The 26,136-nt window shown below is 47.7% G+C and overlaps 1 protein-coding gene across 6 annotated transcripts in view; it reads left to right on the top strand.

The window, feature by feature from the left end:
* Positions 1-26,136, top strand: part of TANC1 (tetratricopeptide repeat, ankyrin repeat and coiled-coil containing 1) — a 167,545-nt gene that overhangs the window by 138,273 nt on the left and 3,136 nt on the right. For 3 of the 6 annotated variants that reach the window (XM_038751030.1, XM_038751031.1, XM_038751035.1), the window contains 9 exons: positions 242-320; positions 15,256-15,389; positions 15,563-15,595; positions 17,000-17,123; positions 17,309-17,484; positions 17,824-17,956; positions 18,642-18,733; positions 24,521-24,667; positions 25,280-25,380. In XM_038751030.1, the coding sequence (XP_038606958.1) occupies positions 242-320; positions 15,256-15,389; positions 15,563-15,595; positions 17,000-17,123; positions 17,309-17,484; positions 17,824-17,956; positions 18,642-18,733; positions 24,521-24,667; positions 25,280-25,380 (1,019 nt within the window). The remainder of the gene's footprint in view (positions 1-241; positions 321-15,255; positions 15,390-15,562; positions 15,596-16,999; positions 17,124-17,308; positions 17,485-17,823; positions 17,957-18,641; positions 18,734-24,520; positions 24,668-25,279; positions 25,381-26,136) is intronic. The other 3 variants (XM_038751033.1, XM_038751034.1, XM_038751036.1) reach the window with 1 other exon arrangement.

Consider the following 26,136-nt stretch of genomic DNA (forward strand, 5'->3'; position numbering starts at 1 on the left):
ATTTGGGTCATGAGAGAAACCTGACTGTGAGTAATTATGAATTGCGTTTCCAAAATATTCCAGGATTATTTTTGACACTCTTCCAAACATGAAAAGGCCCATGGTATCTGGAATCCCAGCTCTGGTGGCTATTTTTATATTTTCTCTCCTTGCCTTACATGCATCAGGAGAACTAATTCTGTTTTAAAATCTCTAGCGTGTTCTATTTATAACTCATGAAGTTACCTGGCCGCTTTGACAGGTGGTCCAGAAGCTGCTGGGAGTGGAAAGGGAACATGAAATAGAAGTGAACAGCACAGACACGTTGTGGGGCGAAACAGGTAATTATGGCTCTGTTACTGGATAATCCAGACGTCTCCTTTGACATTTCACCACCCGTTTGCTTTAATTTTATTGAAGTTCCACTTGAACTGCATATTATGTCATTTACCTTCATCAAAGGGCAGTGAAAATGGTGCTTGATTTTGAAACTGTGCAGTTGAACAGAAGTTGTTTAAATTGGAATAATCCAAGGTTCTAAGCAGACTCTGACATGTACAGTTAAAAAAAATCCCTGCGCCCTCTCTTCCCTTCCTTCCCTCTGAATGTGTACTTTAGGAAGGAACCTTGAGGGGAGGACATTCTGAAGATTTTGTGTTCTCCTTTGGTAATTATATAGACATTGCTGATTAAGGGGTTTGGTTTGATTGCTGGGTTGGTGGAGAACTGTCTGAGTTGAGCAGCAGTTATCCACCAAGGCCACAGGTGCAGAGGGCCTGGGATTTATGGGCAAACAGGTATGACACATTTGGAGTACCACGTGCAGTCTGTGTTTTGGTGGGCAATGTGCAGAGATCTCTATTTTCCAAGGATTATATAATATATAATATATAATATAGGACTGTATTTTCCAAGGACTAGTTAATGAGTCCATAGCCCAGCTGATGATGTGGGGAGTTTTTAGCTAATTAGTTATTGTTATTTTGGAAAAAGCACCTGAGATTTTCTTGGCCCCAGGTATAAACAGTCTAATTTTGTTATTTCCCTATAGATTCTACAAAAACGGTAGAGCATCCTTCATAGGTATATATGCCAGGTAGAAACCTTTGCTTCCACTCAGTCAATTTGCCTTGGAATCATTCTCATTGTTCTCAGTATTTTTTTTTATGGTATACGTTAAATGTTTTCTGTGTTCCAGGCACTGTACCCAACGCTGGGGAAATACAAGCTAATCAGGTTGGACATAGTCCCACATGGGGCTCCCAGTCTTAATTCCTATTCTACTGATGGGGCAGTAGAGGCACAGAGAAGTGAAGTGACTTGCCAAAGTAACACAGCAGTCAGGTGGAGGAGCTGGGATTAGAACTGAGGTCCTCTGACTCCGAAGCCCATTCTCTTTTCAGTAAGCCACGCTGCTTCTCAGACTGTGGCCGCACTGACGAGCACCGAGTTGCAGTTAGCCAGGTCCTTCTGAGTCCCAGGCCCATGCTTAGTAATTAGACAATGCTGCTCTTCAGTGATGAGAGATTAGAGATCAATCAGGGAAGGCTCCTGGAAGAGATAATAACGGTAATAACGACGGTATTTAAGTGCTTACTATGTCCCATGGACTATACTAGGATTTGGGGTAGAGGCATGTTAATATGGTTGGACACGGTCCCTGTCTCCCAGTCGAATTAGAAGGAATGGGATTTATTCCCCATTTTACAGATGACAAAACTGAGGGACAGAGAAGTTAGGTGACTTACCCAACGTTACAGAGCAGAAACAGAGGCTTTTGAAGATGGGGAGGACAGCAGTAAGCCAAAGTGAAGAGGTAGGGAGTTCCAGGAAGCAGGGAGGTTGTGAGCAAAAGGTTGATGGTGAGAGAGATGAGAATGAGGGCAAAGTAGGTTGGTTTGAGGGGATCAAAGCATGTGAATTGTGGTGGTGTTCGAGAGGACAGAGGATGTATAGGTGGGAGAAAGTTGATTGCCTTAAATTTGGTGGTCAGGAGTTTCTCTTGATGCAGAGATGAATGGGTAAGCAGTGGAGGATTTGGGGAGTGACTATGCGGACAGATGCCCTGTTCTTACACTGCTTCTCCCTAAAATGCTAGCTTCTCAGGTTCACACAACCACATTTGAAAACTAGATACTACCCCTTCTTTTCCGTCATACAGTAACAAGGCCATCGTTTCTGTCATCATCATCAGTGGTATTTACTGAGTGCTTACTCTGTGCAGAGCAATGTACTAAGCGCTAATATTGGCTTGGTTCTTTCAAACCTCTCAAGCCAAATAATGATAATAATAATTGTTAAGTGGCTTACTACGTGTCAAGCACTAAGCTCTGAGGGTAGATACAAGGTAATCAGGTTGTACCACGTGGGGCTCACAGTCTTAATCCCCATTTAACTGAGGCCCAGAGACGTGAAGTGACTTGCCCAAGGTCACACAGCAGACGAGTGGTGGAGCGGGGATTAGAACCCACGTCTTCCGACTCCCAAGCCTGTGCTCTTTCCACTGAGCTACGCTGTTTCTCTACATTACATTCCCTGATTGGTTTCTATATTCTTCCTTAGGGGAAAGGGGGGCTTGGCCCGGTCTTAGAGAATGAATCAGTTGAAGAGCCAGTTTTGCGCTTTCTCATTAGAGACTCTCCCTCTTTGGGCCAGCCAGGGTGTTTTGTTTATTTGTGCCTGCCACAGGCTAGCGAGTCAACAGTCAGTGATGCTTTCTGGTTTGACTTCTCAGGCAACAGCTAGATGTTCTTCTTGTCTGAGTTCCAGCATTCCATAGGAATTACGAGAGGAGTTAGGGCCCGGCGCTGCTCCCATGAACCCTTAAGCCACTGGTCGAGCCATTCAGATTGAACTTGATTGCGTTGGGCAGCAAACTGGTCACAAAACCATTCATTCTGCCATGGGTTTTTAGTTTAGTGTTTTTCTTGAACACGGAGTAGCTCTGGGTATTTCAGCCTGTGTTCTTCTGGGATAGGAACACAGACAAAATGTAATTTTTTTTAATTTTTGTATTTTTTTGCTATAAACAACTACTGTCCTAGTATTCATATGTACTAAGATTTAAAAATAATTCCTGTGGAAGTAGGCGAACAATTTGATAGGGAATGATCAAAATTTGGGGAAGGCAGACTTGTAATTGTAATAACTTCTGTGTTTGCTGGGATGTAGAAACAACAGTGGCCCGAGCAGTCATTTTCTTATATCTTTGCCTGCTTGCTTTCTAAGCCAGCTGGTGGTCTTTTTCACTGGGACTTGCCACCTCATTATACCACTGGCTCGATCTCTGTGTACTGGTGTCACTGCAGTGGAGGAGGCTGTAGGTGAAAAGTTCTCCTCTCCCTGTTGCTCCAACCCTGCTTGACTTCTCATCCCTTTGATCCTTTCCCACCAGCCTCCGTGCTCCTGTCCCTTCTCTTCACTGCCCTCCCCTCTTCCTCTGCCCCCTGTGAATCTGTCCCTTCTCTCCTTTTGCCTTCTCTTTCCCCTTCTTTTCCTGTACCTCCCCCGCCCTACTCCTTCTCCCCGACTTGTCCTGACTCTACCTAAGGTGCCCAGGTTTCTGGTGACCGACCTTCCCCGGCCACCCCGGTTCCTTCCTCCAGCTCTCCCTGGACTAAGAAAGCCCACAGGATGACCTTTAGTGGTTACTCTGTGTTCTCCCTCCCAATTCCCTCTGACAAGAAAACCAAATTCATTCAATCGTATTTATTGAGCGCTTACTGTTTGCAGAGCACTGGACTAAGCGCTTGGGAAGTACAAGTTTACAACATATAGAGACGGTCCCCACCCAACAGCGAGAAAGTGAACAGCAGGAAGGCCTGTAGGTTGGCTGTCACATCTAGGCCGGGCTAAATTTTATGACTTTGATGCAAAGTGAAAGCAACAGTAATAACCGTGGCATTTGTTAAAGGTTTAGTCTGGGCCAAGCACGACACTAGGCCCAGGGGCAGATACAAGATAATCAGGTCAGGCACCGTCCCTGTCTCCCGTGGGGCGCGAAGTCTAAGTAGGAGGGAGAACGGGTGTCTAATTCTCATTTTACAGACGAGGAAACTGAGGTACAGAAAAATTAAGTGACTTGTCCAAGTTCACTCAGCTGGTAAATGGCAAAGCTGGGACTAGATAGAACCCAGGTCCTCTGTCGCCTAGTCATATCTCTTTCCACCAGGCCATTTTGCTTCTCAAAAGCACTGTACCGAATCTGGGAGTCAGGCAACCAAATTGGGCAATGTTTAGTTCTTCAAAAGTGAGAACGACCCCGAAACATCAATCTTGGTACTTGGAGTCATGCTGTTAAGTCTCGGAGCACTGGAGCATAGGGAACTGACAGTGTTTTGAGAAGTCCATGGGTGGAAGCCAAATGGCTTTTCTTATCAGTTAAGTGGCACCGTCCCAGCACACAATACTCTTGGTGGAACAGGATGTCCTATTGTAGTTTAAAAATGACCCTTTGTTCATTGCCTTTCTGTTTTGTTTGTTTTTGAGAAAGAAAAGCAAATTTAAAGCCTGTTACTAATATCAGAAATCGCTCCTCACATGCATGAATAAATCAGGGACCTGCGTGTCTAAAGGAGGGATTTTATTGTCTGTATGTTGCAGTGCATTGTGAGATTTAATTGGAGGGCATGAATTTGCATTTATTAAACTTTATCTCAAATGATAAAGATTCTAGGTGCTCCCCCGGTCCTGTACGACTCTCCGTTGTTCTACTGAGAGGTCTTAAACTCCTGCTAGTGCAGCGTGTTGTTGCCTTTCATTTCTGAAGATGCTGCAGCAGGCGGGGGCATGAAATGACTCCATTCTCCTTTATGGGCAGTGGGCGCACAACTGCCAACTTCAGACTACCATTCCTTATATCCCTTTCCCCATAGATAATTAGCAGTTACAGTCCACAAACAATTGAAAAATGTAATTTTTGTCAATGTTTCACCCTTCTCCTCTCCTAAACGTTTTCACCAAGCAGTTCGCAAGGAGCAGCACTGTTGGGTTTGAACGTCTTCTTTCATTTCCCCATACCAAACCCTGGTGGAAGTGACAGAGGGCAGTGAAACACCAAGAACGAGGATCGTAAGAGAGAGGAGAAACCAAAATGTCCAGAAAATTCTCAGTCTGGGGTAATGGCCCCATGAGGGTACTCTTGAATGCTTTGTAGTGTACGACCTACTGTGTTGTGCCTTGTAAATAACTAGGTTGAGGTTAACCTTGGTGGAGTGCACTGTGGGATTTCGTATTCTTTACGCTGTATTCTTTGTGCTCATCAGGGCATTTTGTGAGAGTGATATTAAATGGATAAAAACGGGGCCTTCCATTTGCTATGCACTTAACTGCAGATCCTTTTACCTGAGAGTTTGGGTTTTTAGCTGAGCCTCTCAGTTAAGTGATCATTTCCTAAACTTACTCAGTGAAACTGTTCATTTTGGTTCTATCTGACGGGGTAAGAAGCTTTTCCAAAATTTTAAAGTGTTCAGAATGTATAGAGTTGTGACTGTTTCACGGCTGTGCACGTACAAATCAAATATGTACATTTTCCTAAATATCTCTGTGTATGTTAGACCGTATCTTAAGAAAATGAGATACCTCTCACTCAACAAAGGAGAAACCTGTTGATGTGTTGTATTGTTAACATTCTCTTGGTGGTGAATTAGGTGACTGAAATTGATCTTTTTCTACTGGGGTGACCAGCAGATTGTGGTGAGAACCATGCCTAAACTGGGAGGAAGTGCATGTTTTTTGGGCTCCGAGGTGAGGTGTTCATTATTTAGTTACTCTGAAGGATTTTTCTAGGTGGAAAAACATGGGATGAGATCACGCTCTGATTTAGTTATTCTGCTGTGGCTGCATTTTCTGTTGGGTGTTAGCAGATTGCTAAAGGAATTGTTTAGTGACAAACTATAATGGCGTCGGAAGATGGGGATGGAATCACCATAAGTCTGGAGGGAGAGTGAATGGGAAGCAGCTCCTCTGAAGGAAATAGGTCGTAGGTGAAGGGTGAAGAATGAGAAGTCATCAGATCTCCATTAAGTGCTGTACTGAAGTTTTTCAGGCTGACCATAAAGTTTCTCTGGAAAAAGAAAATGGTGGGGATTTGTGATTGGGCATCGTTCAGTGGTCATTAACCTTTGTACACAAACTGTGAGGCAGAAATGAAAAAATATAAGTTTTAGTGACAGTCAGAATGGAGCTTGGCAAGAATGTGATCGTTTGAAGAGTCGCACCAGTGAGTTTAGGCCCCAAATTTGATTTACTGTTTATTTGAGAGTCTGGTAGATACATTTTCCAGACTTATTGAAAAAATGTAACATCCGGAGGACATGTCGTATTATCAGAGTCTTGATTTCTTTTCCGTCTTTATAGCTATAGTTTTGGTACTTACTTTATGGGAGCTGGGGCTATTTCGCAGGAAGCACAAATTAACTGTAATTGATCTTGTTCTTCGAACTGACCAGACCCCTAGAATGGCTGTATTTGCAGCGTAGGACTGAGCGGCATTCTAGCTCTGAGCTCCATCGAAGGAGGTGGCTGCCAAGAAGAAAACAATAAACTCCTGAGGAAGAGGAACTCTTTTCAAGGAGTTGGGCAAACAAAGAATATTTTTAAATTCAGCAAATATTTGGGTGGGAAAAGCCTCCCATTCATTAAAGGGCCTCCGTGGGGCGGAGAGCTATTAGGTAGAGCATGGACCCGACAGTCAGAAGGACGTGAGTTCTAATCCCCACTCTGCCACTTGTCTGCTGTGTGACCTTGAGCAAGTCACTTCACTTCTCTGGGCCTCAGTTACCTCAACGGTTAAGATGGGGTTTGAGACTGCAAGCCCCGCATCGGACAAGGACTACTCTTGTATCCACCTCAGCGCTTAGTACACAGTAAATGCTTAACAAATACCACTGTTATTATTGTTATTATTATTATTATTATTATTATATTGGTTTCCTGAAGAAGCAGGTAGAGTTGAAGGTGCATTTTCTGGGGAGGGACTAGCTAACTCCTTCAGGTTTCTTTCCTCTCCACCTGGCTTGGGCACCAGAGGAAATGCCAAGTTGTTGCGGCTGTAGGCTGCTAACAGCAGGAGTATCTGGCATTGTTTGGAAGAGACCAGAGGCAGCCCCGGGGCGAGCCCAAAAATGTCCAGTTGTTTGTGGGCTGGGCCTGCCGATGGTCAGACAGGGTCCGTCAGGGCTCACACTGTCCCGCTAGACTGTAAGTTCCCTGTGGGCAGGCATCATGTCTACCTACTCTACTGTATTGTACTCTCCCAAGGGTTCAATATAGTGCTCTGCCCACAGTAACTACTCAATAAATACCATTGATTGATTGATCGATCAGCAGTGGCCACTTCTTTTTCAGGATGGTGGCAGGCCAGGGCTGAAACGGGATTCATTTGTACTTATTGAGCACTTTCTGTGTGCGGAGCGGTTCTAGGCCCTTGGGAGAGGACAGTGGAGGCAGTCGTCATGATCCCTGCCTTCAAGGGGTTTCTAATCTAGGGGGTCCCCTTGGCTCATTTAGGAGTGCAGGGATCCAGACTCCCACAGGTGCCACTACGCATTGCCAGGAGCGGCGGGAAAGGGAAGTAGGGGAAGGGGGCATCCTCCTCACATCCCTTACGCTTCATGGGGAGTAGGCCAAAGCCACCTCCCCTGTTGTTCGCTGCCCATTGCTCACTCCACAATGGGGAGATTGGTCAAGTGAGTGTCGAGCAGCTACGGCCCTGTGCTATCTTGGCGCACCTGATGTGAAACCCCAGCCTCAGAGGTCAGGGATGCCCTTCTGGAAGTGCCTGTGCGTGGTCTCGAGAACCCAGTTCACGTGGGTGACAGAACGGTTAGTCTGCGGAGATGTGATGAATAATACCCATTATCGATAGTAAATTCAAATCTTTCCTTGTTTTCGACATGTGGACTGTTTTTGTGCCGTCCTGGAAGCTTACAACTATGGAAATGCCACTTAAGATTTTGGATATTTGCATCTAACTGAGGTTTGAATCTGTGAGAGATTCCTATCCTGCTTCTTGTCTTTCATTCTCTTCTTCCTCCTCCCCCTCCTCACTGCCTTCATATTGCCTCCCACCCTCTTTCTCACTACCCCACCTCATCTCTCCTTCCCTTGGACCACTTCGGCTAGGTGCCCAGGTTTGTCAAAGATTATTAGTCACCCCAAAGTTTAATAGGCCTGATCTCATAGTTTCCATTTTGTATCAGTGGCTTGTTCAGTGGTCACTAAGATACTGTTGTTGTTGTTGTTGTTTTTTTTCCCTTCATGGAGATTTCAATAGAATAGTCAGAATTCTTGAACATAATTTGGCCATGATTTTGTTTGCTTGACCACACTGTTGGCTATCTTTAGGTCCTGCTTGTTTCCAAATACGGTATGCTTAAGTCACCTTGCTTCTGAAACTGTAGTGTTACCTACACTGTGTGCTAAACAACAAGCAGTGATAGGGAGATAAATTTCAAGGTGAGCAAAAAGGGAAAATAAGTCCCTATAAATTCATCCACATGGTTTATAAACCAGACCAGACCATCCTCTCTGCAGATGCCACGAGTTCAGGTCTCCGCCATTGAAAAGCTTTTTTGGTATCCCAAGCTCTCAGAGCACATCTGCCCTACTATCCTCAGGCTTTCTTTTTCAGGGTGTGACATTAGTTTTCTTTATGGGGTAATGGCAGTTAAAGTAAAATCTACAAGATGTGAGTAGGAGAGAGCCCTGCAGGGCCCCTGGGAAGAGCGCCCACACGTTCTCACGCTTGCTTTCTCTCTCTTTCTCACTCTCTCTTTCTCTCACTCTCTCTCTCTCTCTTACTCTTTCCTCCAGCTGCACCGGCTGCAGGGGTCCATCTGCAGTTGCTGCCATAGACCCACAGGCCTGATTTTAACACAAATGTATTTTTATCATCAGCAGGAGCCGCTCCCCTAAAATTCAATAGTGGCGGCAGCAGCAGGGAATGTTGATTTTGAGCTCCAAATTATCATCATCATCATCATCATCATCAATCGTATTTACTGTGTGCAGAGCACTGTACTAAGCGCTTGGGAAGTACAAGTTGGCAACATACAGAGACAGTCCCTACCCAACAGTGGGCTCACAGTCTAAAAGACAGACGAGGTAACTGAGGCACAGAGAAGTGAAGTGACTTGCCCAAAGTCACAGAGCTGACAATTGGCGGAGCTGGGATTTGAACCTACGACCTCTGACTCCAAAGCCCGGGCTCTTTCCTACTGAGCCACGCTGCTTCTCTATAAACTGTAGAATAGCTGTAGAATAGAATAGAATTAAGCTGTAGAATAGAATGAGGGGAAATTTTCCTAGTTCCTGTGGCTGCTTTTGTTCTGGGTTAGGTCCACTGTCCTTTCTGTTCTCTTGTGTCCTTTTAGGACTGTGGGCGTACGCTTTGTTCTGGGGCTCTGGCCGAACCAGGGAGACAGCTGGCCTGGGTTGTGGAGGAGCCATTATTACTACTGTTATCATCACTATCGGTCGGTCGGTGGTTTGTATTGAGTATTTGCTGAGCACTTGGGAGAGTACAATACAAGAGATTTGAGAGAAATGATTCTTGCCACCAGGAATTTACAGTCCAGAAAGCGAGACAGACATTAAATTATGGATATGTACAGAAGCGCTGTTGGGCAGTGTCGGTTGAATATCAAGTCAATCAATCACTCGTATTTATTGAGCGCTTACTGTGTGCGGAGCACTGTACTAAGCGCTTGGGAAGTACAAGTCGGCAACACATAGAGACAGTCCCTACCCAACAGTGGGCTCACAGTCTAGAAAGGGGAGACAGAGAACAAAACCAAACATACTAACAAAATAAAATAAATAGAATAGATATGTACAAGATAAATAAATAAATAGAGTAATAGCAGATCTAAGTGCGTAGGTGATGCAGAAGGGAGATGGGAAAGTGAGGCTTAGTCAGGGAAGGCCTCTTAGAGGAGATGTGATTTAGGGAAGCAGCGAGTCTTAGTGGAAAGAGCACAAGCTTGGGAGTCAGAGATCATGGGTTCTAATCTCAGCTCCGCCACTTGTCAGCTGTGTGACTTTGGGCAAATCACTTAACTTCTCTGTGCTTCAGTTACCTCATCTGTAAAATGGGGATTAAGACTGGAGCCCTACGTGGGATAACCTGATAACCCTGTATCTCCCCCAGTGCTCAAAACAGTGCTGGGCACATAGTAAGCACTTAAATACCATCATCATTATTATTTAATAAGGCTTTGAGGGTGGGGAGAGTGGTGTCAAATATGAAGATACTGTTGCTGTTATCCTTAGTGTCCCCAGTCTCACTGCAGAGCCAGGAGTCCCTGGCACCAACCCTGTAGCTCAGAGCTGCCGGGTCACGTCCGACCGCTGTGGTGTGGAGCCCTAGCGGCTCTCCCAGGGCTGGGAGGCAGGTTGGGGATTCCCTTTCATTTTATACTTACCACCCACTGGCGGAGCCCCTAAAATTTTGCTCTGGGGCTCACCGAGGCAGCTTGGGGCGGTGGGGTGGGAGGGGGGGATGGCAACCATTTTGTGGACTCATGTGCTCCCTTGGGACCCCTTTCTTGCCTTCCTTCCCACTCTCCGTTCTCTATGCGACAAGATTGAGCAGTGCATACCTGAGGCTCAAGTCTGCCCGGGAGGAGGTCCCTGCCGCATATGCACGGTGACCCTCGCTGTTCCCCTAGGTAAAACCGGAGGTGGATGGGATCCATTCATTCATTCATTCAATCGTATTTAGTGAGCGCTTACTGTGTGCAGAGCACTGGACTAAGCGCTTGGGAAGCCCAAGTTGGCAACATATAGAGACGGTCCCTACCCAGCAGTGGGCTCACAGTCTAGAAGGGGGAGACAGACGACAAAACATATTAACCAAATAAAACAAATAGAATATGTACAAGTAAAATAGAGTAATAAATACGTACAAACGTATATACATTCACTCATTCATTCAATCGTATTTGTAGAGTCACCTCAGGGAGGCAAATCCCTTCCTTCTGTGTGCCTGGAGGAAGGACCCTATTCAGGCCAGAACCACCACGCTGCGTGTGGTCTCCAGCCCCTGTAGATCACCATTGCTAAAAAGCCAATGCCGCCCCAGCCACCAGTTGGGGAGAAGGTTTGCTGCAGTTTAGAAAGAGTGGATTGTATATATATTTTTAAAAGGAATGGGAAATGGTTAAAAGCAAATTGCTTCTTGGCCCTAACAGAGCACCCTAGGCTGAAATTTGCATCTCTCCAGCGCCTGTATGGCAGCTCCCCATCTGCATCATGCTGATGCCTCAAACTAGGATGAATACGTTGGGATTCAAAATTCCTAATCCTTGATCTGGCTAGCTTTTTCCCAGGCTGTCTGCTCTATAAATAGACAAATCGCCTCTCGGTCATGAGCCCGGGAAACCCTTGAAATGCACGGGACTGGGAAGCGGCTGCTTTACATTGAGAAGCGACAGGATTTGTAGCTCTGAGTGCTGGGGGTTGGGCCCATTCCCTGGCCCATGCCACTGCCGTCTTGGGGCACCTGATGTGAAAACCCAGCCTCAGAGGTCAGGAATTACCCTTCTGGAAGTGCCTATCCATGGTCTCGAGAACCCAGTTCACGTGGGTGACAGAACGGTTAGTCTGCGGAGATGTGATGAATAATACCCATTATCTAGTAAATTCAAATCTTTCCTTGTTTTTGACATATGGACTGTTTTTGTGCCGTCCTGGAAGCTTACAGCTGTGGAAATGCCACTTATGATTCTGGATATTTGCATCTAACTGATGTTTGAATCTCTGAGAGATTCCTATCCGGCTTCTTGTCTTTCATTCTCTTCTTCCTCCTCGCCCTCCTCACTGCCTTCATATTGCCTCCCACCCTCTTTCTCACTACCCCACCTCATCTCTCCTTCCCTTGGACCACTTCGGCTAGATGCCCAGGTTTGTCAGAGATTATTAGTCTCCCCAAAGTTTAATAGGCCTGATCTCATAGTTTCCATTTTGTGTCAGTGGCTTGTTCAGTGGTCACTAATATACTGTTGTTGTTGTTGTTATTGTTCCATCGTACAAGAGGCGTGTGAATGGTAGGTGGCAGACATGGAGAGTAGCAAGCATCTGGAGTGACAGGTGCTAAGGAATGGCTTCAGGCTGTTGCCTCTCTCAGTCTGTGGGTCTGCCCTCTAAGACTGGGAGGTCCAGGACCGATAGGCTCCCCAGGGATGGGTGGTCCAAGGGCAGAGTCTACACAGACTCCAGCCAGTGGTGGGGAATGCCTGGCAGCCACCTGAGTCTCACAGTTGAGGAGGGCTCTGGCCAGCGGTGACGTCTCCCACCATCCTCAAGCTCCTGCACCAGGACCTCCAGACTCACCAAGCTCCCAGCAATTGGCTTAAGGGGGCACGATCACTGGCACCCCGAGTTTCTTAGCAAAGCCCTTGGCAGCTTGCAAAGCAAAGTGGGCACGGGGGACCTCTGTTTCCCGGACCCCGTCTCGCTGAACCCGCCGGTGGCTGGCAAGACTGTTGGGCGCTTAGTCCGCCCATCACCATCGTTGGGAACGACAAAACGTCGTCTCCGCGGTTGTTAGCAACTCCCCCTAGACCTCCCCTTGGTTCTGGAACACAGCCAAGGCAGCCAGTCCTTGCTCACTGCCTGCCAGCTCGGTTGAGCGGAACAGTTTTGTAGGCTTCACTTTCAATTGGGTGGATTATAGATCTATGGCTGTGTGTGAGTTCTTTCATTATGTTTTGCTTAACTAAGCACCTGACCACCCCAACCCCGTAAAACAGTTTCCCTGCACGCCGCAGGAGTCCAATAAATGTTGTAGACTGACTTTGAGTCTATTTATACCTTTCCTTCTGAGGTGACCATTAACCTCACTGTAGAATCGAATGGTGAAGGGTGCTCGCTTCACTCTGTGCTACCAGATGTGGATTTAGGGATGTCTGCGTCCCATCCCTCCTGACCTTTCCAGCCGTTCCTTTCTAGAGTTCTGAAGATCAATAACTGCTGTTTTAAATGTTGAAATCTTAGCTGGCTCGTGGTAAGAATAGTGAAATAGACTTTGAACAAAAGTGCCTTGATTTTTCAGCTAAAACTTTGAGTCTCATTATGCTTTCCTAAACCTCTGAACAGTGGTTATTCCTATCTTAACAGAGTTTTGGATCAATAGCTACTGTGGTGAGCAGTGGGCTTTCTGGGGCCGGCATTGTCCCCTGTTGTCTGGGGGGGAGTGAGATTTTTTTATTTTAAACAGGTTTAGGAGAATGGAGGAAGAGATGCTAAATTTTATTCTTCATATTATTTTAAGGACCAAATTGACTTGTCACCTATGTCAGCAGCCACAGAGAAAACTTGCTAATTTAATAGATATTCTGGTCTCCGCTCTTTCTACTCAGTATAAAGATCAAATCAGCCTAGTTTTGAATTCCCTAGGCTTGAAGAACACTTTAGTAATTTTCCTGTGGGAGATTAGTGGATTTAGTCAGTGTTTCGGGGCATAGCTTTTTCCCAATAGCGTTTAATGTGCTATTTGCAGCTCTGGGTCTGGGCGGTGAAGCTGAACTACACCTCTAGCAGAGTGCACATCTGGGCTAGTGGAGTTGACCTTGGACACCTGGATCAGAAGTTCAGCAGGGGGCTGAATGCAGCTGAGCCCCCACCCACCACTTCCTCTGTTAGTCTGGGTCCTGCAGGTCCAGATTGATTTTGATCTGGTTATGTTTTGAGCTGGGCTGGCCTAGAGCAGACCTGATCTGCCTGTGGATCGGCCTTTGATCTGCTGTGGAAGCAGCGTGTCTCAATGCCCCGCACCCTCCACTCCTCTGCCACTAATCTCCTCACCGTACCTCGTTCTCGCCTGTCCCGCCATCGACCCCCGGCCCACGTCATCTCCCGGGCCTGGAATGCCCTCCCTCTGCCCATCCACCAAGCTAGCTCTCTTCCTCCCTTCAAGGCCTTACTGAGAGCCCACCTCCTCCAGGCGGCCTTCCCAGACTGAGCCCCTTCCTTCCTCTCCCCCTCATCCCCCTCTCCATCCCCCATCTTACCTCCTTCCCTTCCCCACTGCACCTGTATATACGTTATATGTTTGTACATATTTGTTACTCTATTTATTTATTTTACTTGTACATATCTATTCTATTTATTTTATTTTGTTAGTATGTTTGGTTTTGTTCTCTGTCTCCCCCTTTTAGACTGTGAGCCCACTGTTGGGTAGGGACTGTCTCTATATGTTGCCTACTTGTACTTCCCAAGCACTTAGTACAGTGCTCTGCACACAGTAAGCGCTCAATACGATTGATGATGATGATGATGAATGGAAAGAGCACAGGCTTTGGAGTCAGAGGTCATGGGTCATGAATTCCGGCGCTGCCAATTGTCAGCTGTGTGACTTTAGGCAAGTCACTTCACTTCTCTGTGCTTCAGTTCCCTCATCTGTAAAATGGGGATTAAGACTGTGAGCCTCCTGTGGGAGAGCCTGATCACCTTTTAACCTCCCCAGCGCTTAGAACAGTGCTTTGCACATAGTAAGCGCTTAAAAAATGCCATTATTATTATTATTATCCGCTGGACCAGCCTAGAGGAGACCTGAACTGCTATCCTGGGCCCTCCCTCCCTCCCTCCCTTCTTTCTCTCTCGCCTTCCCATTCATCACCCGACTAGAGCAGCTACAGCAGAGGCCTGCACAGCCCCTGTCTGCCCTAGAAAGCCCAGACAGAGACAGGCCGGGGAGGGAGGGGGTCCCCAGGGTGGAGCCGGCCACGGCAGCTGCATAAACACGGCTGCTGCTCTCCGCCTCCTGCACACACAGATGCTCACGTGCCCTGCTTGGGACTGCATTCCCAGTGCCATTCTGGGATGCTCATGCATGCCCAAAATGTCACGGGGGTGCAGCATCTTCTCCCCAGTCGGGTCAGTCATCACACTTGTTGGTTTAGGCCCAAACTGGCTGCACCCCAGATTTCTGGCCTGGCAGGGCTCCGGCCCTCGTATCTTCCCCCATCACTGCCTGCTCCCTGGGCCGGGGGACACAACGCCCCCGGGGCACCTGCTACGCAGCGGGGTGCTCCGGCTATGGGGCCTAACGGCCTTTCCCAGCACTGGGAAAGGCAATTTCCGGGTTCGGATCCCAGTGGGACGAAGCGGCCGCAAGGACAGAGCTGGAACAAGTCCAAAATTTCCCCCATCTTCACAGCAGTCCCGACAAGTCTGGGTTATTAGTGAACCGGCTGCCCCGGGCGAGGGGGAGGCTTTGTAAAATTGGCAAGTTGGAGGCCCCCACTTAACGATGGCCCTCGGGTTTGCCCGCAGCCCTGACGGCCGCCGCGGGACGAGGGAAGCTGGCAGTGTGCGAGCTGCTGCTGGAGCGTGGAGCGGCGGTGGCCCAGGCCAACAAGAGGGGTGTCCTGCCCCTGTTCTGTGCCGTGCGGCAGGGCCATTGGCAGGTAAGGAGCCAACGGGCCACGGGGCCCAGGGCCGGGGAGACGGTTTGACTCAGAGAAGGCCAGGCTCCTTCTTGACTGGCTGGGGGAACTTTCAAACGGTAGCCATCCCCACCCTGGGCGTAGGGGTGCCTGCCGCCTTCCGAGCTCTTCTTCCCCCTTGTGCTCTTCTCCAGGATGGAATCTCCGGACCCCAGTGCGCCATAGAGGTGGGCTCTTACTTGGTGATTGCTTTTTTTTCCCCTCACATTTGGAAGAAAAAAATGTATATATTTGTAATTCATCCCTTATAAAAGAAAAACACCCTGTCCTTGGCCTTCTTGGGATAAAGGCTTTGTTCTCCGATGTCCTCTCCAACCCAGCCATTCAACACAGGTGAAATTCCTTTTCAGTGAGCTTAGCGGGGTGGGGTCTGCCTCATTCATGGCGACAGGATGTCACCAGGGCAGAAACAGCGGGGAATGCAAGCAGCTGGCCTGGACTATTTTGCTCTCCGGGGAATCGCTGTATTAGGTTTCCCGCTGCGGGATTGCTCTCTGCTGAACGTGGCTGTCCACTCAAAGTGCCCTGCCCTCCCCGCCCCATCAGGTCCCTGAGCTTCCTATCATGCTGCGTCTGCCCCTGCTAGAACTTTGACTCCTGTTGACTTCTCCGCAAGCCTCCAGTGTGAAAGAGGAGTTTAGCATTGTCACTGCCGGGAACCCGGTGAAATTTTTTAGCCAGGGTTGGCAACAGCACACAGGCATTGTGCCAGGAGGTGAAACTCCAAATCGGGGCATTCTAGTCTACCGTCCCGGGCCTGGCACCTGTCTGAAGTACCACTGTTAATGGGGAAAAGTAGGGGGTCTTCACAGCGAGCCCCTCAGCCTGGGGGATTTGTCCTCTGAGCATTGACGGTCCCCAAACTTCTTGTTCAGGAAGATAGTTTCTTTTCAGGCTACTTAGCTAAAACTTCTAGGTCTCGCTCCACAGAAATCATCCGCTAGGGAAGCAGTTTGGCTTGGCACATCTTTGTTTCTCCAGCTGTGGCCCTGCTTCGCTCCTGTTTGCCGTAGGTACTCGGCCTCTTTGTTCTCCCTTGTATCCAACTATCTTAGTAGGGCTGTTAACCGTCCCCTCCATCCAAACTTCATAGCCGGGCACATCAAGTTATGGGTTATGCCTCAGAAAGCACTTGCTCGGAAGGGCTAAGGAAGACCTGGTTTACCAAAGCCTTGAGGGTCACGACACTTGGAAACACACAAGAAACAGGTGGAGCGCTTACTGTTTCTGAAAGACGGGTGTTCCCTCTGGGAGGTGCGATGAGAAGCGGCATGGCCTAGTGGATAGAGCGCAAGCCTGGAAGTCCTAAGGATGTGGGTTCTAATCCCAGCCCCACCACTTGTCTGCTGTGTGACCTTGGGCGAGTCGCTTCACTTCTGTGTGCCTCAGCTGTGAAATGGGGATTAAGACTGTGAGCCCCACGTGGGACAGGGACTGTGTCCAACCCGATTTGCTTGTATCCATCCCAGCGCCTAACGCATAGTAAGTGCTTAACAATTGCCACAATTATTAGTATTATTATTATTGTTGTCCTCTTGGGAGTGTTTTAATTCTCGGACCCATCTCCCCAGATCGCCAGGCTCCTGTTGGAACACGGCTGTGATGTGAACCTAAGTGACAAGCAGGGCAGGACTCCACTTCTGGTGGCTTCTTGCGAAGGGCACTTGGAAACCGTGGAGTTCCTGCTTTTGAAAGGTAACGAACGTGCTTCTGCCAACAGAACGTCCTCATTCGGACCCCCGGGGGTGGGGTTCTTGTGCCGGGGGATCCGTGGACTGCTGGGAGTGTGTGGTGGCCTCTCGGCCCCTTCTGGGGACATGAGATGCTTGTGCAAGAATGTGGGGAGACTCAGTCTCCCGGAAATGGACCTCTTATTTTAGGGGCAGCTATTTCTTCCTTGGATAAAGAAGGGCTTTCGGCCCTGAGCTGGGCCTGTCTGAAAGGCCACCGGGAAGTCGTCCAGTATCTGGTGGAGCAAGGGGCCTCGATAGACCAGATGGACAAGAACGGACGAACCCCCTTGGACCTGGCAGCGTTCTACGGGGATGCTGACATTGTAAGTAGGAGTTGACTGGCCTTTCAGAAATCTGAGCGAAATCCTACTATCCCAAGTGCTACAAGACTGTCAGAATTTTGGTTTGGTAGACTGGTGGCAGCAAAAGGTGTGGAGAGAGTATTTGATGTGGCTTTTTAAACAGCCCAGAAGTACAGTAAATCAGCTTTACTCCTGATCTCACAGTTTGTGAGTCGCAAGATGAAACCCCACCTTCCAGCCCTGTTTTCAGGGCAGATGTTTTTAAGCACGACCGATTGGAGGTGGGCGTTGTGTCATGATATTGTTTTAGAGCGTGAATGTAGTCCCTGCTGACCTCCCTGCCATCCCCCCGGGCTGCAGGTGCTGTACCTTGTGGAGAAGGGTGCTGTCATTGAGCACGTGGACAACAGTGGCATGCGTCCCCTGGACAGAGCCATTGGCTGCAGAAACACTTCAGTGGTGGTCACACTCCTACGGAAAGGAGCCAAGTTAGGTGAGCAAACCTCGTCGTCATCCTGAATATGCATTACATAGATTGATTGATATCTTTTTACCTATAGCTATCTATCTATCTCTATATATGGGAATGCATATTTCCAGTTTTGTTAAAAACAAGCGTCTTCGTTTCACAGCTCATTCATCGTTGTATTTGTGAGCACTTGCTGTGCGCAGAGCACTGTACTGAGTGCTTGGGAGAGTACAGTATAACAATCTGATACCTGAATCAATCGGTCGGCAGTATTTATTGAGCGCCTACTGCATACAGAGCGCTGTACCAAACGCTGGGAAAGTACAATACAATAGAGGAGGTAGATGCGATCCTGGCCCTTGGGGAGCTTACACTCTGTTGGGAGAGATGAACAACGAGGACGAATTGGAAAACATTTTTTTCCCCAACTTGAGTGTATTCTGCATTTCTTGAATTCTCACTGTACAGAACCCTTTTTATCGCTCCAGGAGCCTAACTGATCAGAAGTCTGCCTGTTGGGCCCCAAATTCTGCTCAATTCTTTGTTGTCTAATTGGTCCTCTCTCACGTGGTTCAGTGCTGCTTATCGGTCTCGATGGAAGCCATCCGTAGTCTTCAATAAGATGTGGCGCGAGTAAGCCCGCTCCCCATCCCTTCTCTCCTTGATCTCGCCCCCGCTGAGTGACTTTGGAAATACGTTTATTTTGTAGGAAATGCAGCCTGGGCGATGGCCACATCCAAACCTGATATTTTGATTATACTTTTGCAGAAGTTAATGGAGGAAGGAAATGTGATGTACAAAGTAAGTGGAAGTTTTCTGCCTCTCGTTCTCTCTTCTATTCCCTCCTGGGATTGTCTAACTGTGAATGGTGGCTAGAGTCAATGTTGCATTAAAATAGTTATTTCTAGGGGTAATTGCCAAGGGACCTCTAGCACTCTCTTTTCAAGGGCAGCACTGCCTGGCTTCAAGAAAAGTGTAAAGAGAGACTGTCCTGGCGCCTGTTTACTCGAGAATTCAGCAGTAAGAATTTTTTTTTAAATAAATAAATTTGATCCTCCCTTTTTACAAAGGGCCCGGCGGTCAGCTCTGTAGGGCAGCGAAGGGCAAGCGTGGAAAATATGCTCGGGTCACCGTGAAGTTTCTGTTTCAGAACCATTGCTCTACACCGCATCCCTGGACATAAAGGGCCCCTCTGAGAGTAGAGAGTGCATCTCGGCATATGGATCTAAGAGCTTAGGCCTCAGCTCTGACTACCTGGAAGAAGTGGGAGCTCTTCGATCTGGGTCTTCATCATCATCAATCGTATTTATTGAGCGCTTACTGTGTGCAGAGCACTGTACTAAGCGCTTGGGAAGTACAAGTTGGCAACATAGCTTCTTCACAGCTTCCTGCTTAACCATTTGCTTTCAAATAACGTCACAGAGCGTCAGCAAGTCACCATCCAGTGTGCTTACAGGATACCTTCTGTTTGCACAGTGCTGCCAGTCACTTAGAATCATACAGAAGAGCTAGAAGTTATGGTCCCTGGCCTCAAGAAGCTTTTAATCTAATGCAGAAGTCAGGAAGACTTAAGCTGTGGAAAACACGATCATTGGAAGGCTCTTAGTTATATAAACAGTCGGTCAGGCAACCTGTTTATTGAGCGCTTGCTTTGTGCAGATCGCTATACTAAGCGCTAGGGAGGGTACAGTGTAACGGATGTATTCCCTGCCCACAACGAGCTTAGTCTACAGAGAACGCAAGGGGATGAGTTGATAAGATGGGTAAAGAGGGCAGGGCCACAAGAATACCGAGGTGGCTGTGGAGAAGCCGAGGCCAGCTAGGTGGATGTGGGAGGGTTGAGGGATTAGTCGCGATGGAGCAGCAGCCTGGGTGGTGCAGTGACGGGGCACTGCCAATTAAAGATATTTATTGAGCACTTACCGTGTGCAGAACTCTGGACCAAGCGCTTGGGAGAGTACAGGACAGTAGAGTTGGTAGGCCCGATCTCTGCCCTCAAGGAGTTTGCAGACTAGACGCCGGCTTTAGGGAGCTTGTTCCCCCGTGGCTCCTCCACCTTTTGAAATGAATGTCTCGCTGACAGTTGCCTATCCTCTCCCCCAGGTGAGAGTACTGACTCAACACCGTGTGCTCTGCTCTGCCCTCAGAAGTAGAGACTTTGAGGAGTGCCCTGAGGATTATGAGGTGGAGGCTGCAGTCGGGGCTATTTTTAATATTCTCCCAGTACTTGGGTTGTGTTAGTCCTCGGGATAATCCCGGGGAGTGGATGGATTGTGAAATCCTCATTTTCAAGATGACTGGAGTTATTTGGCCACATCTCATAGCAGTTGAGGACGGGGGAAGGAGGGGAGGGGAGAGGAATGTAGTTTCTACATGGGGAGAAAGGGACTCACTGAGAGAAATCAGTGGAGTCCTGTTTGAGCACAAGAGACAGTGATTCACAGGGTAGTTACCTCTTAATCTTCATTCTGTTCTTGTTTAGGACCTTTGCTCCTTACAACCCCATGTCTGGATTTCAGAGTCCTCAGAGAGGGAGAATGAAGCCCAATCAATCAATCAATCATATTTATTGAGCGCTTACTGTGTGCAGAGCACTGTTCTAAGCGCTTGGGAAGTACAAGTTGGCAACATATAGAGACGGTCTCTACCCAACAGTGCCAGAAAGCTTGTCTCATTTGTAAGGGCGGAGGCCCTATGTGTGACTCCCTGACAAGTGGGATACGCAATCAATCAATGAATCGATGGTATTTGAGTGCTTACTGTGGGCAGAACACTGTACTAAGCGCTTGGAAGAGGACAGTCCATCAAAGTTGGTAGACATGGTTCCTGGCCCCCGTGTAACCTTCAAAGCCTTACTGAAGGCACATCTCTAAGAGACCTTCCCTAACTAGGCCCATATTTCCCCTTCTCCCACTGTCTTCTGCGGTGCCCTTATACTTGGATTTGCGTCCTTTATACACTCATACCCCAGCCCTGCAGCACTGTAATTTATTTATATTAAAGTCTGTATCCCCCGTAGACCGTAAGTTCGCTGTGAGCAGGGAATGTGTCTACTAACTATTCTATTGTACTCTCCCAAGCGCTTAGTACAGTGTTGTTCATACAGTAGTCGCTCAATAAATATGACTGATGGATTGATTGAAGGAGCTTCCAGTCTAGAGGGGACTATGCAGTGTGGGCCAGCTCAGTTTCACAGTTAACATTGTACTCTCAATCCAACAGAACAGAACACTCTCCCCATCACCAGATCAATCGATTGTATTTATTGAGCGCTTACTGTGTGCAGAGCACTGTGCAAATACCAAGTGTATTTATGGCACTGAACCGGGTGCTCGGCAACCTTCAGAGCTGTCAGTGGCATCCTCTGTAAACGTAAATGGCAATGACAAGAACAGTTATAACTTCTTAACTCGCAGTCTAACTCCTTACCCCATTTCATTTCTCACCGGGACCTTAGGGGCTACAAGATGGAGATGCCAGGTGAAGGCAGAAGAGCAGGAGGCTTCACAAATCCCCTTTATGAAGTTTTGCAGAAATATGGATCCCTGCACTCCTAAATGAGCCAAGGGGACCCCCTAGATTAGAAACCCCTTGAAGGCAGGGATCATGATGACTGCCTCTACGGTCCTCTCCCAAGGGCCTAGAACCGCTCTGCACACAGAAAGTGCTCCATAGGTACAAATGAATCCCGTTTCAGCCCTGGCCTGCCACCGTCCTGAAAAAGAAGTGGCCACTGCTGATCGATCAATCAATCAGTGGTATTTATTGAGTAGTTACTGTGGGCAGAGCACTATATTGAACCCTTGGGAGAGCACAATAGAGTAGGTAGACATGATGCCTGCCCACAGGGACACCCTTTCCCCAAAAGAATTCTCAAGTTTTCACCGTGCACACTTGGATGATCCTTCAGCCTCTCTGAAATGGTCTCCTTGCCTGCCCAGTGCCGCAACACAACGCCCACAATAGATTGAGCAGTGGTGCCTGTAGAGGGTACTTACACTTCCACATTTTCCCTAGTGCTACGCTCACGCCCCGAGACCTGTAGTTAGGTGTCAGAGTTGAAATTCCCCTAGGTATGGATCGACTTGAGATAAGGTCATCGCAAGCACTGTTTCCTGGCTCCCAGTAATCGGATGTTCAATCAATCAATCAATCAATCATATTTATTGAGCGCTTACTGTGTGCAGAGCACTGTAGTAAGCGCTTGGGAGGTACAAGCTGGCAACATATAGAGACAGTCCCTACCCAACAGTGGGCTCACGGTCTAGAAGGGGGAGACAGAGAACAGAACCAAACATACTAAGTAAATGAACATTTGAGGAATTCTGCTACACTCTCTCTTGGCCTGTTCGATTTAGTCATTGTCACAACTGATAAGGGTAAGAATTCAAAGGAATCCCATCTGGCCATTTGAGCCCAGGACCCACGTTTTGAGCACGTTTTGAGGTAGCCTGGCTGACTAAGCTACCCCACTTTCCAGTTTTGACTGCACGGGCCCAAACCAGGTCTCCCAAAAGAGAAAATCAACGTCGTCTCAGTGTGAAGCGGTTTCCCCCACCTTCGTCTGTGTGAATTTTAAATTGTTCTTTTCAAGAAGGAAATAAATAACCCCCTGAGCTTGGCCAGCAGGGTTCCTGACTCTAAGAGCCACTGTGGAATTGAGTTTCAGAGTGTGTGTGGCTGTGGCTTTGAAGTGGTTTAATATGGATTTTGGAGGCAATTATGTCACAACTATCAAGCCAATTTCAACAGGCTGCATACCCGCTGTGCGACGGAAATGACTCTTGAGCAAATGGATTTCTGTTAGTCCTTGAAATGATGTGTGGTGCTGCTCTGATTTTTAAGCCAGGGTCTCAGTTCATCTTAAAAGGAAAATTGTTATTCCACAGTGCGCGCTAGATTTAGCTGAATCCACGAGCTGTGCATTTCTCGGGTGCTCTGTTTCGGCCTTGCGCTATCACGGTTTCTGTCGAAGCCTCATTTACGCAACCGTCCATAAGTGAGAAAGGAAAAGGTAGGGGGTATTAAGCATGGTACTCCTTGGCCATTTCTTACTAGTGACCAATTCCTAAAAACAGGACAGCATTCTGGGCCCACCTGCCTGGGATTGTGACCCTTGACCTGTATCATCATCATCATCAATCGTATTTATTGAGCGCTTACTATGTGCAGAGCACTGTACTAAGCGCTTGGGAAGTACAAATTGGCAACATATAGAGACAGTCCCTACCCAACAGGGGGCTCACAGTCTAAGAGGGGGAGACAGAGAACAAAACCAAATGTACTAACAAAATAAAATAAATAGAATAGATATGTACAAGTAAAATAAATAGAGTAATAAATATGTACAAACATATATACAGGTGCTGTGGGGAAGGGAAGGAGGTAAGATGGTCGGCGTGGGGCCGAGGGACCCCTCTGGGAGAGTTGGTGGTTCATTCTGGAGATTTTCTCCACAGGTCCAGCCTCCTCCTACCCTTGCAGAAAAGTCCCCAGGAAGAAACTTTAAGTTCAAAAAAATCCCACACATCCGCCCAAAGCGGCACTTCCATCTTTTCTGCCTCGACTGTCACCGGAGGTGGGCAGACTGTCCATCTGCTGCTCACGGGCTGTGGACTGGCCTTTATCCAAGCACTTAGTGGGTGATTGCCAGGGGGCCTGGGCAAGCAGCCCTGATCATGCAAAGTGAAATGGGTTCAGCCGTACAGAGGGAGTCTCTGGTTTGGTGAAGGCCTGTAGCAGAGGACGAGTCCTTGTTGGATTGATTCAGGATAAGGGGCTGTATTAACAGGGTAGCAGTTTGGAGGGAGAGGAAGGGGCGGATTTCAGCGACGTGAAGGTAGAACTGAAAGGATTTAGTGATGGCTTGAATATGTGGGTTGAATGACAGAGGAGTCATGCGTAACGCTGAAGTTATAGGCTTGTGAGGAGAGACGGTGGTGCCATCAACAGTGACGGGAAAGTGAGCAGGAGGAAGGGTTTGGGTGGGAAGACACGAAGTTCAGTTTTCGCCTTACTAAATTTGAGGTGACAGGAGGACATCCAAGAACAGATTTTACAGATGAGGTAACTGAGGCACAGAAAAGTCAAGTGACTTGCCCAAGGTCACGCAGCAGACAAGTGGCAGAACTGGGATCAGGTCCTCTGACGCTCAGGCATTTGGTATTTCCACTAGGCCTCACTGCTTCTCCACTGTGACCTTTGACTCTCATTTTGTGCTTGGCAGGGCACAAATCCTACTTCATAATTAAGCCATAGTGATCTTTTGCATGTATTTATTACTCTATTTATTTTACTTGTACATATTCTATTTATTTTATTTTGTTAATATGTTTTGTTCTCTGTCTCCCCCTTCTAGCCTGTGAGCCCACCGTTGGGTAGAGACCGTCTCTATGTGTTGCCAACTTGTACTTCCCAAGCGCTTAGTACGGTGCTCTGCACACAGTAAGCGCTCAATAAATACGATTGAATGAATGAATGATAGCACTTTGAGTGCTTCCTGGATTCAGGGGTAGAAATTTGATGGTGTTCTTCCTACCAAACTTCGGCTACAGAGCATTTGTGTCTTTCTTCCCCCGCCCCACTTAGAAAGGGAAGATGAAAGAAGCAGCCCAGAGGTACCAGTATGCCTTAAGGAAATTTCCTCGGGAAGGCTTTGGAGAAGACATGAGAGCTTTCAACGAGCTGCGCGTTTCTCTCTATCTCAATCTGTCACGGTGCCGCAGGAAAACAAATGTGAGTTGTTTGCACCCAAATGTACCACTAACGCACCCATCTAGGAGGGTAACTGCCATTTTAATGGACAATTTTGGGAATTGTCCATCTGGGTGGGCCAACCGAGGCATCTGAGGACGTGGTAGAAAGGAGCGTGAGGGAAGTTGTTTTGCTAGTGGGTGTCCGATCGGAACAGGGCCACCGGCCGCATCACCGAGCAGTGGAATGAGCATGTCAGGATTTCACGTTTTCTTGAGCGTGATGGGGAAGGGAAAAAATAAGAACAAATGCAAAGCTGGCAATTTTTCCCAGAGGGTGCTACACCGTGCTAACTGTCACTTTCGGGGGACCGCTCACTCCCTGATGCAAATTTTTCCCCTGTTTCTGTGCCCCCCACCGGGCTACAGATGGATGTTATCATTGCCCACCTGTCTTTGTTACTAGCTTACCTGCATCTGCTGTCTTATCCCACTTGTTTTAAAAGCAGATCGCTTTCTTTGCACATTTCAGAGAAAGTTGGTGGGAGGGGAGGTTCTCTTAAAATAACGTTCTCGCTGACCAGCAAAGTGGAAGGGAGGCGATTAATGTGTTTCAGTGTTCACAGTGTTTTCTGTCTTTGAATGTTGGCATTAGGACTTCGGCATGGCTGAAGAATTTGCTTCCAAGGCACTTGAATTGAAACCGAAATCCTACGAAGCCTATTATGCCAGAGCGAGAGCTAAGAGAAACAGCAGGTACTGAGTGAGAGAGAGAGAGAGAGTGTGTGTGTGTGTGTGTGTGTGTGTGTGCGCTCGCACAGGTGCTCTTTCTAAACACGATTAATCTTAGATTTTAGTTTGTGTTGAAAAATGGACACATTAATTTTATCTGGTTAATTCACTGAAAATTATTTCATCCTCAGCACCAACTAGAAGTACAGTCCTTAGGAAAAACAGTGTGATGGAGGAATCTAGATGGTCCTTTCCCTGGCTTCGCTTCAACCTAGGTTGTACTCCATCTTGTCTTGATTGAGATTTAATAATACATCCCCAGATGCATCATTGAGTCAACAGAGACACCACTCCCTAGTTAAACCATCTCTCTTCTCAGGCTTTCTCACCCCCCTTCACACGGAGAGATTCCGCCAAAGGATGAGAGGATGGGGCACACTCCAAGCCAGTATGTTTCTTCTCCCCTCCCCACCGAGTCAGCGTATGGGACTTGGCTGACCCACGGATCCCCTGGGATTTGAGCCGTAGGGCTGGATTGGGCCAGCACGGTGCTGAATCAATCAATCGTATTTATTTAGCGCTTACTGTGTGCAGAGCACTGTACTAAGCGCTTGGGAAGTACAAGTCGGCAACATATAGAGACAGTCCCTACCCAACAGCGGGCTCACAGTCTAGAAGACCCCTTTGACGGCTGAGCAGGCATGGAGAGTAGGATTTTTAGGGCATGTTAGTTATGCATCTGCAAATCACATTGTCCAGGGGAAAGACCAAGTTGTGGAC

This window comes from Tachyglossus aculeatus, chromosome 9 (genome assembly GCF_015852505.1).
Source record: "Tachyglossus aculeatus isolate mTacAcu1 chromosome 9, mTacAcu1.pri, whole genome shotgun sequence".
Classification (NCBI taxonomy): Eukaryota; Metazoa; Chordata; class Mammalia; order Monotremata; family Tachyglossidae; genus Tachyglossus; species Tachyglossus aculeatus.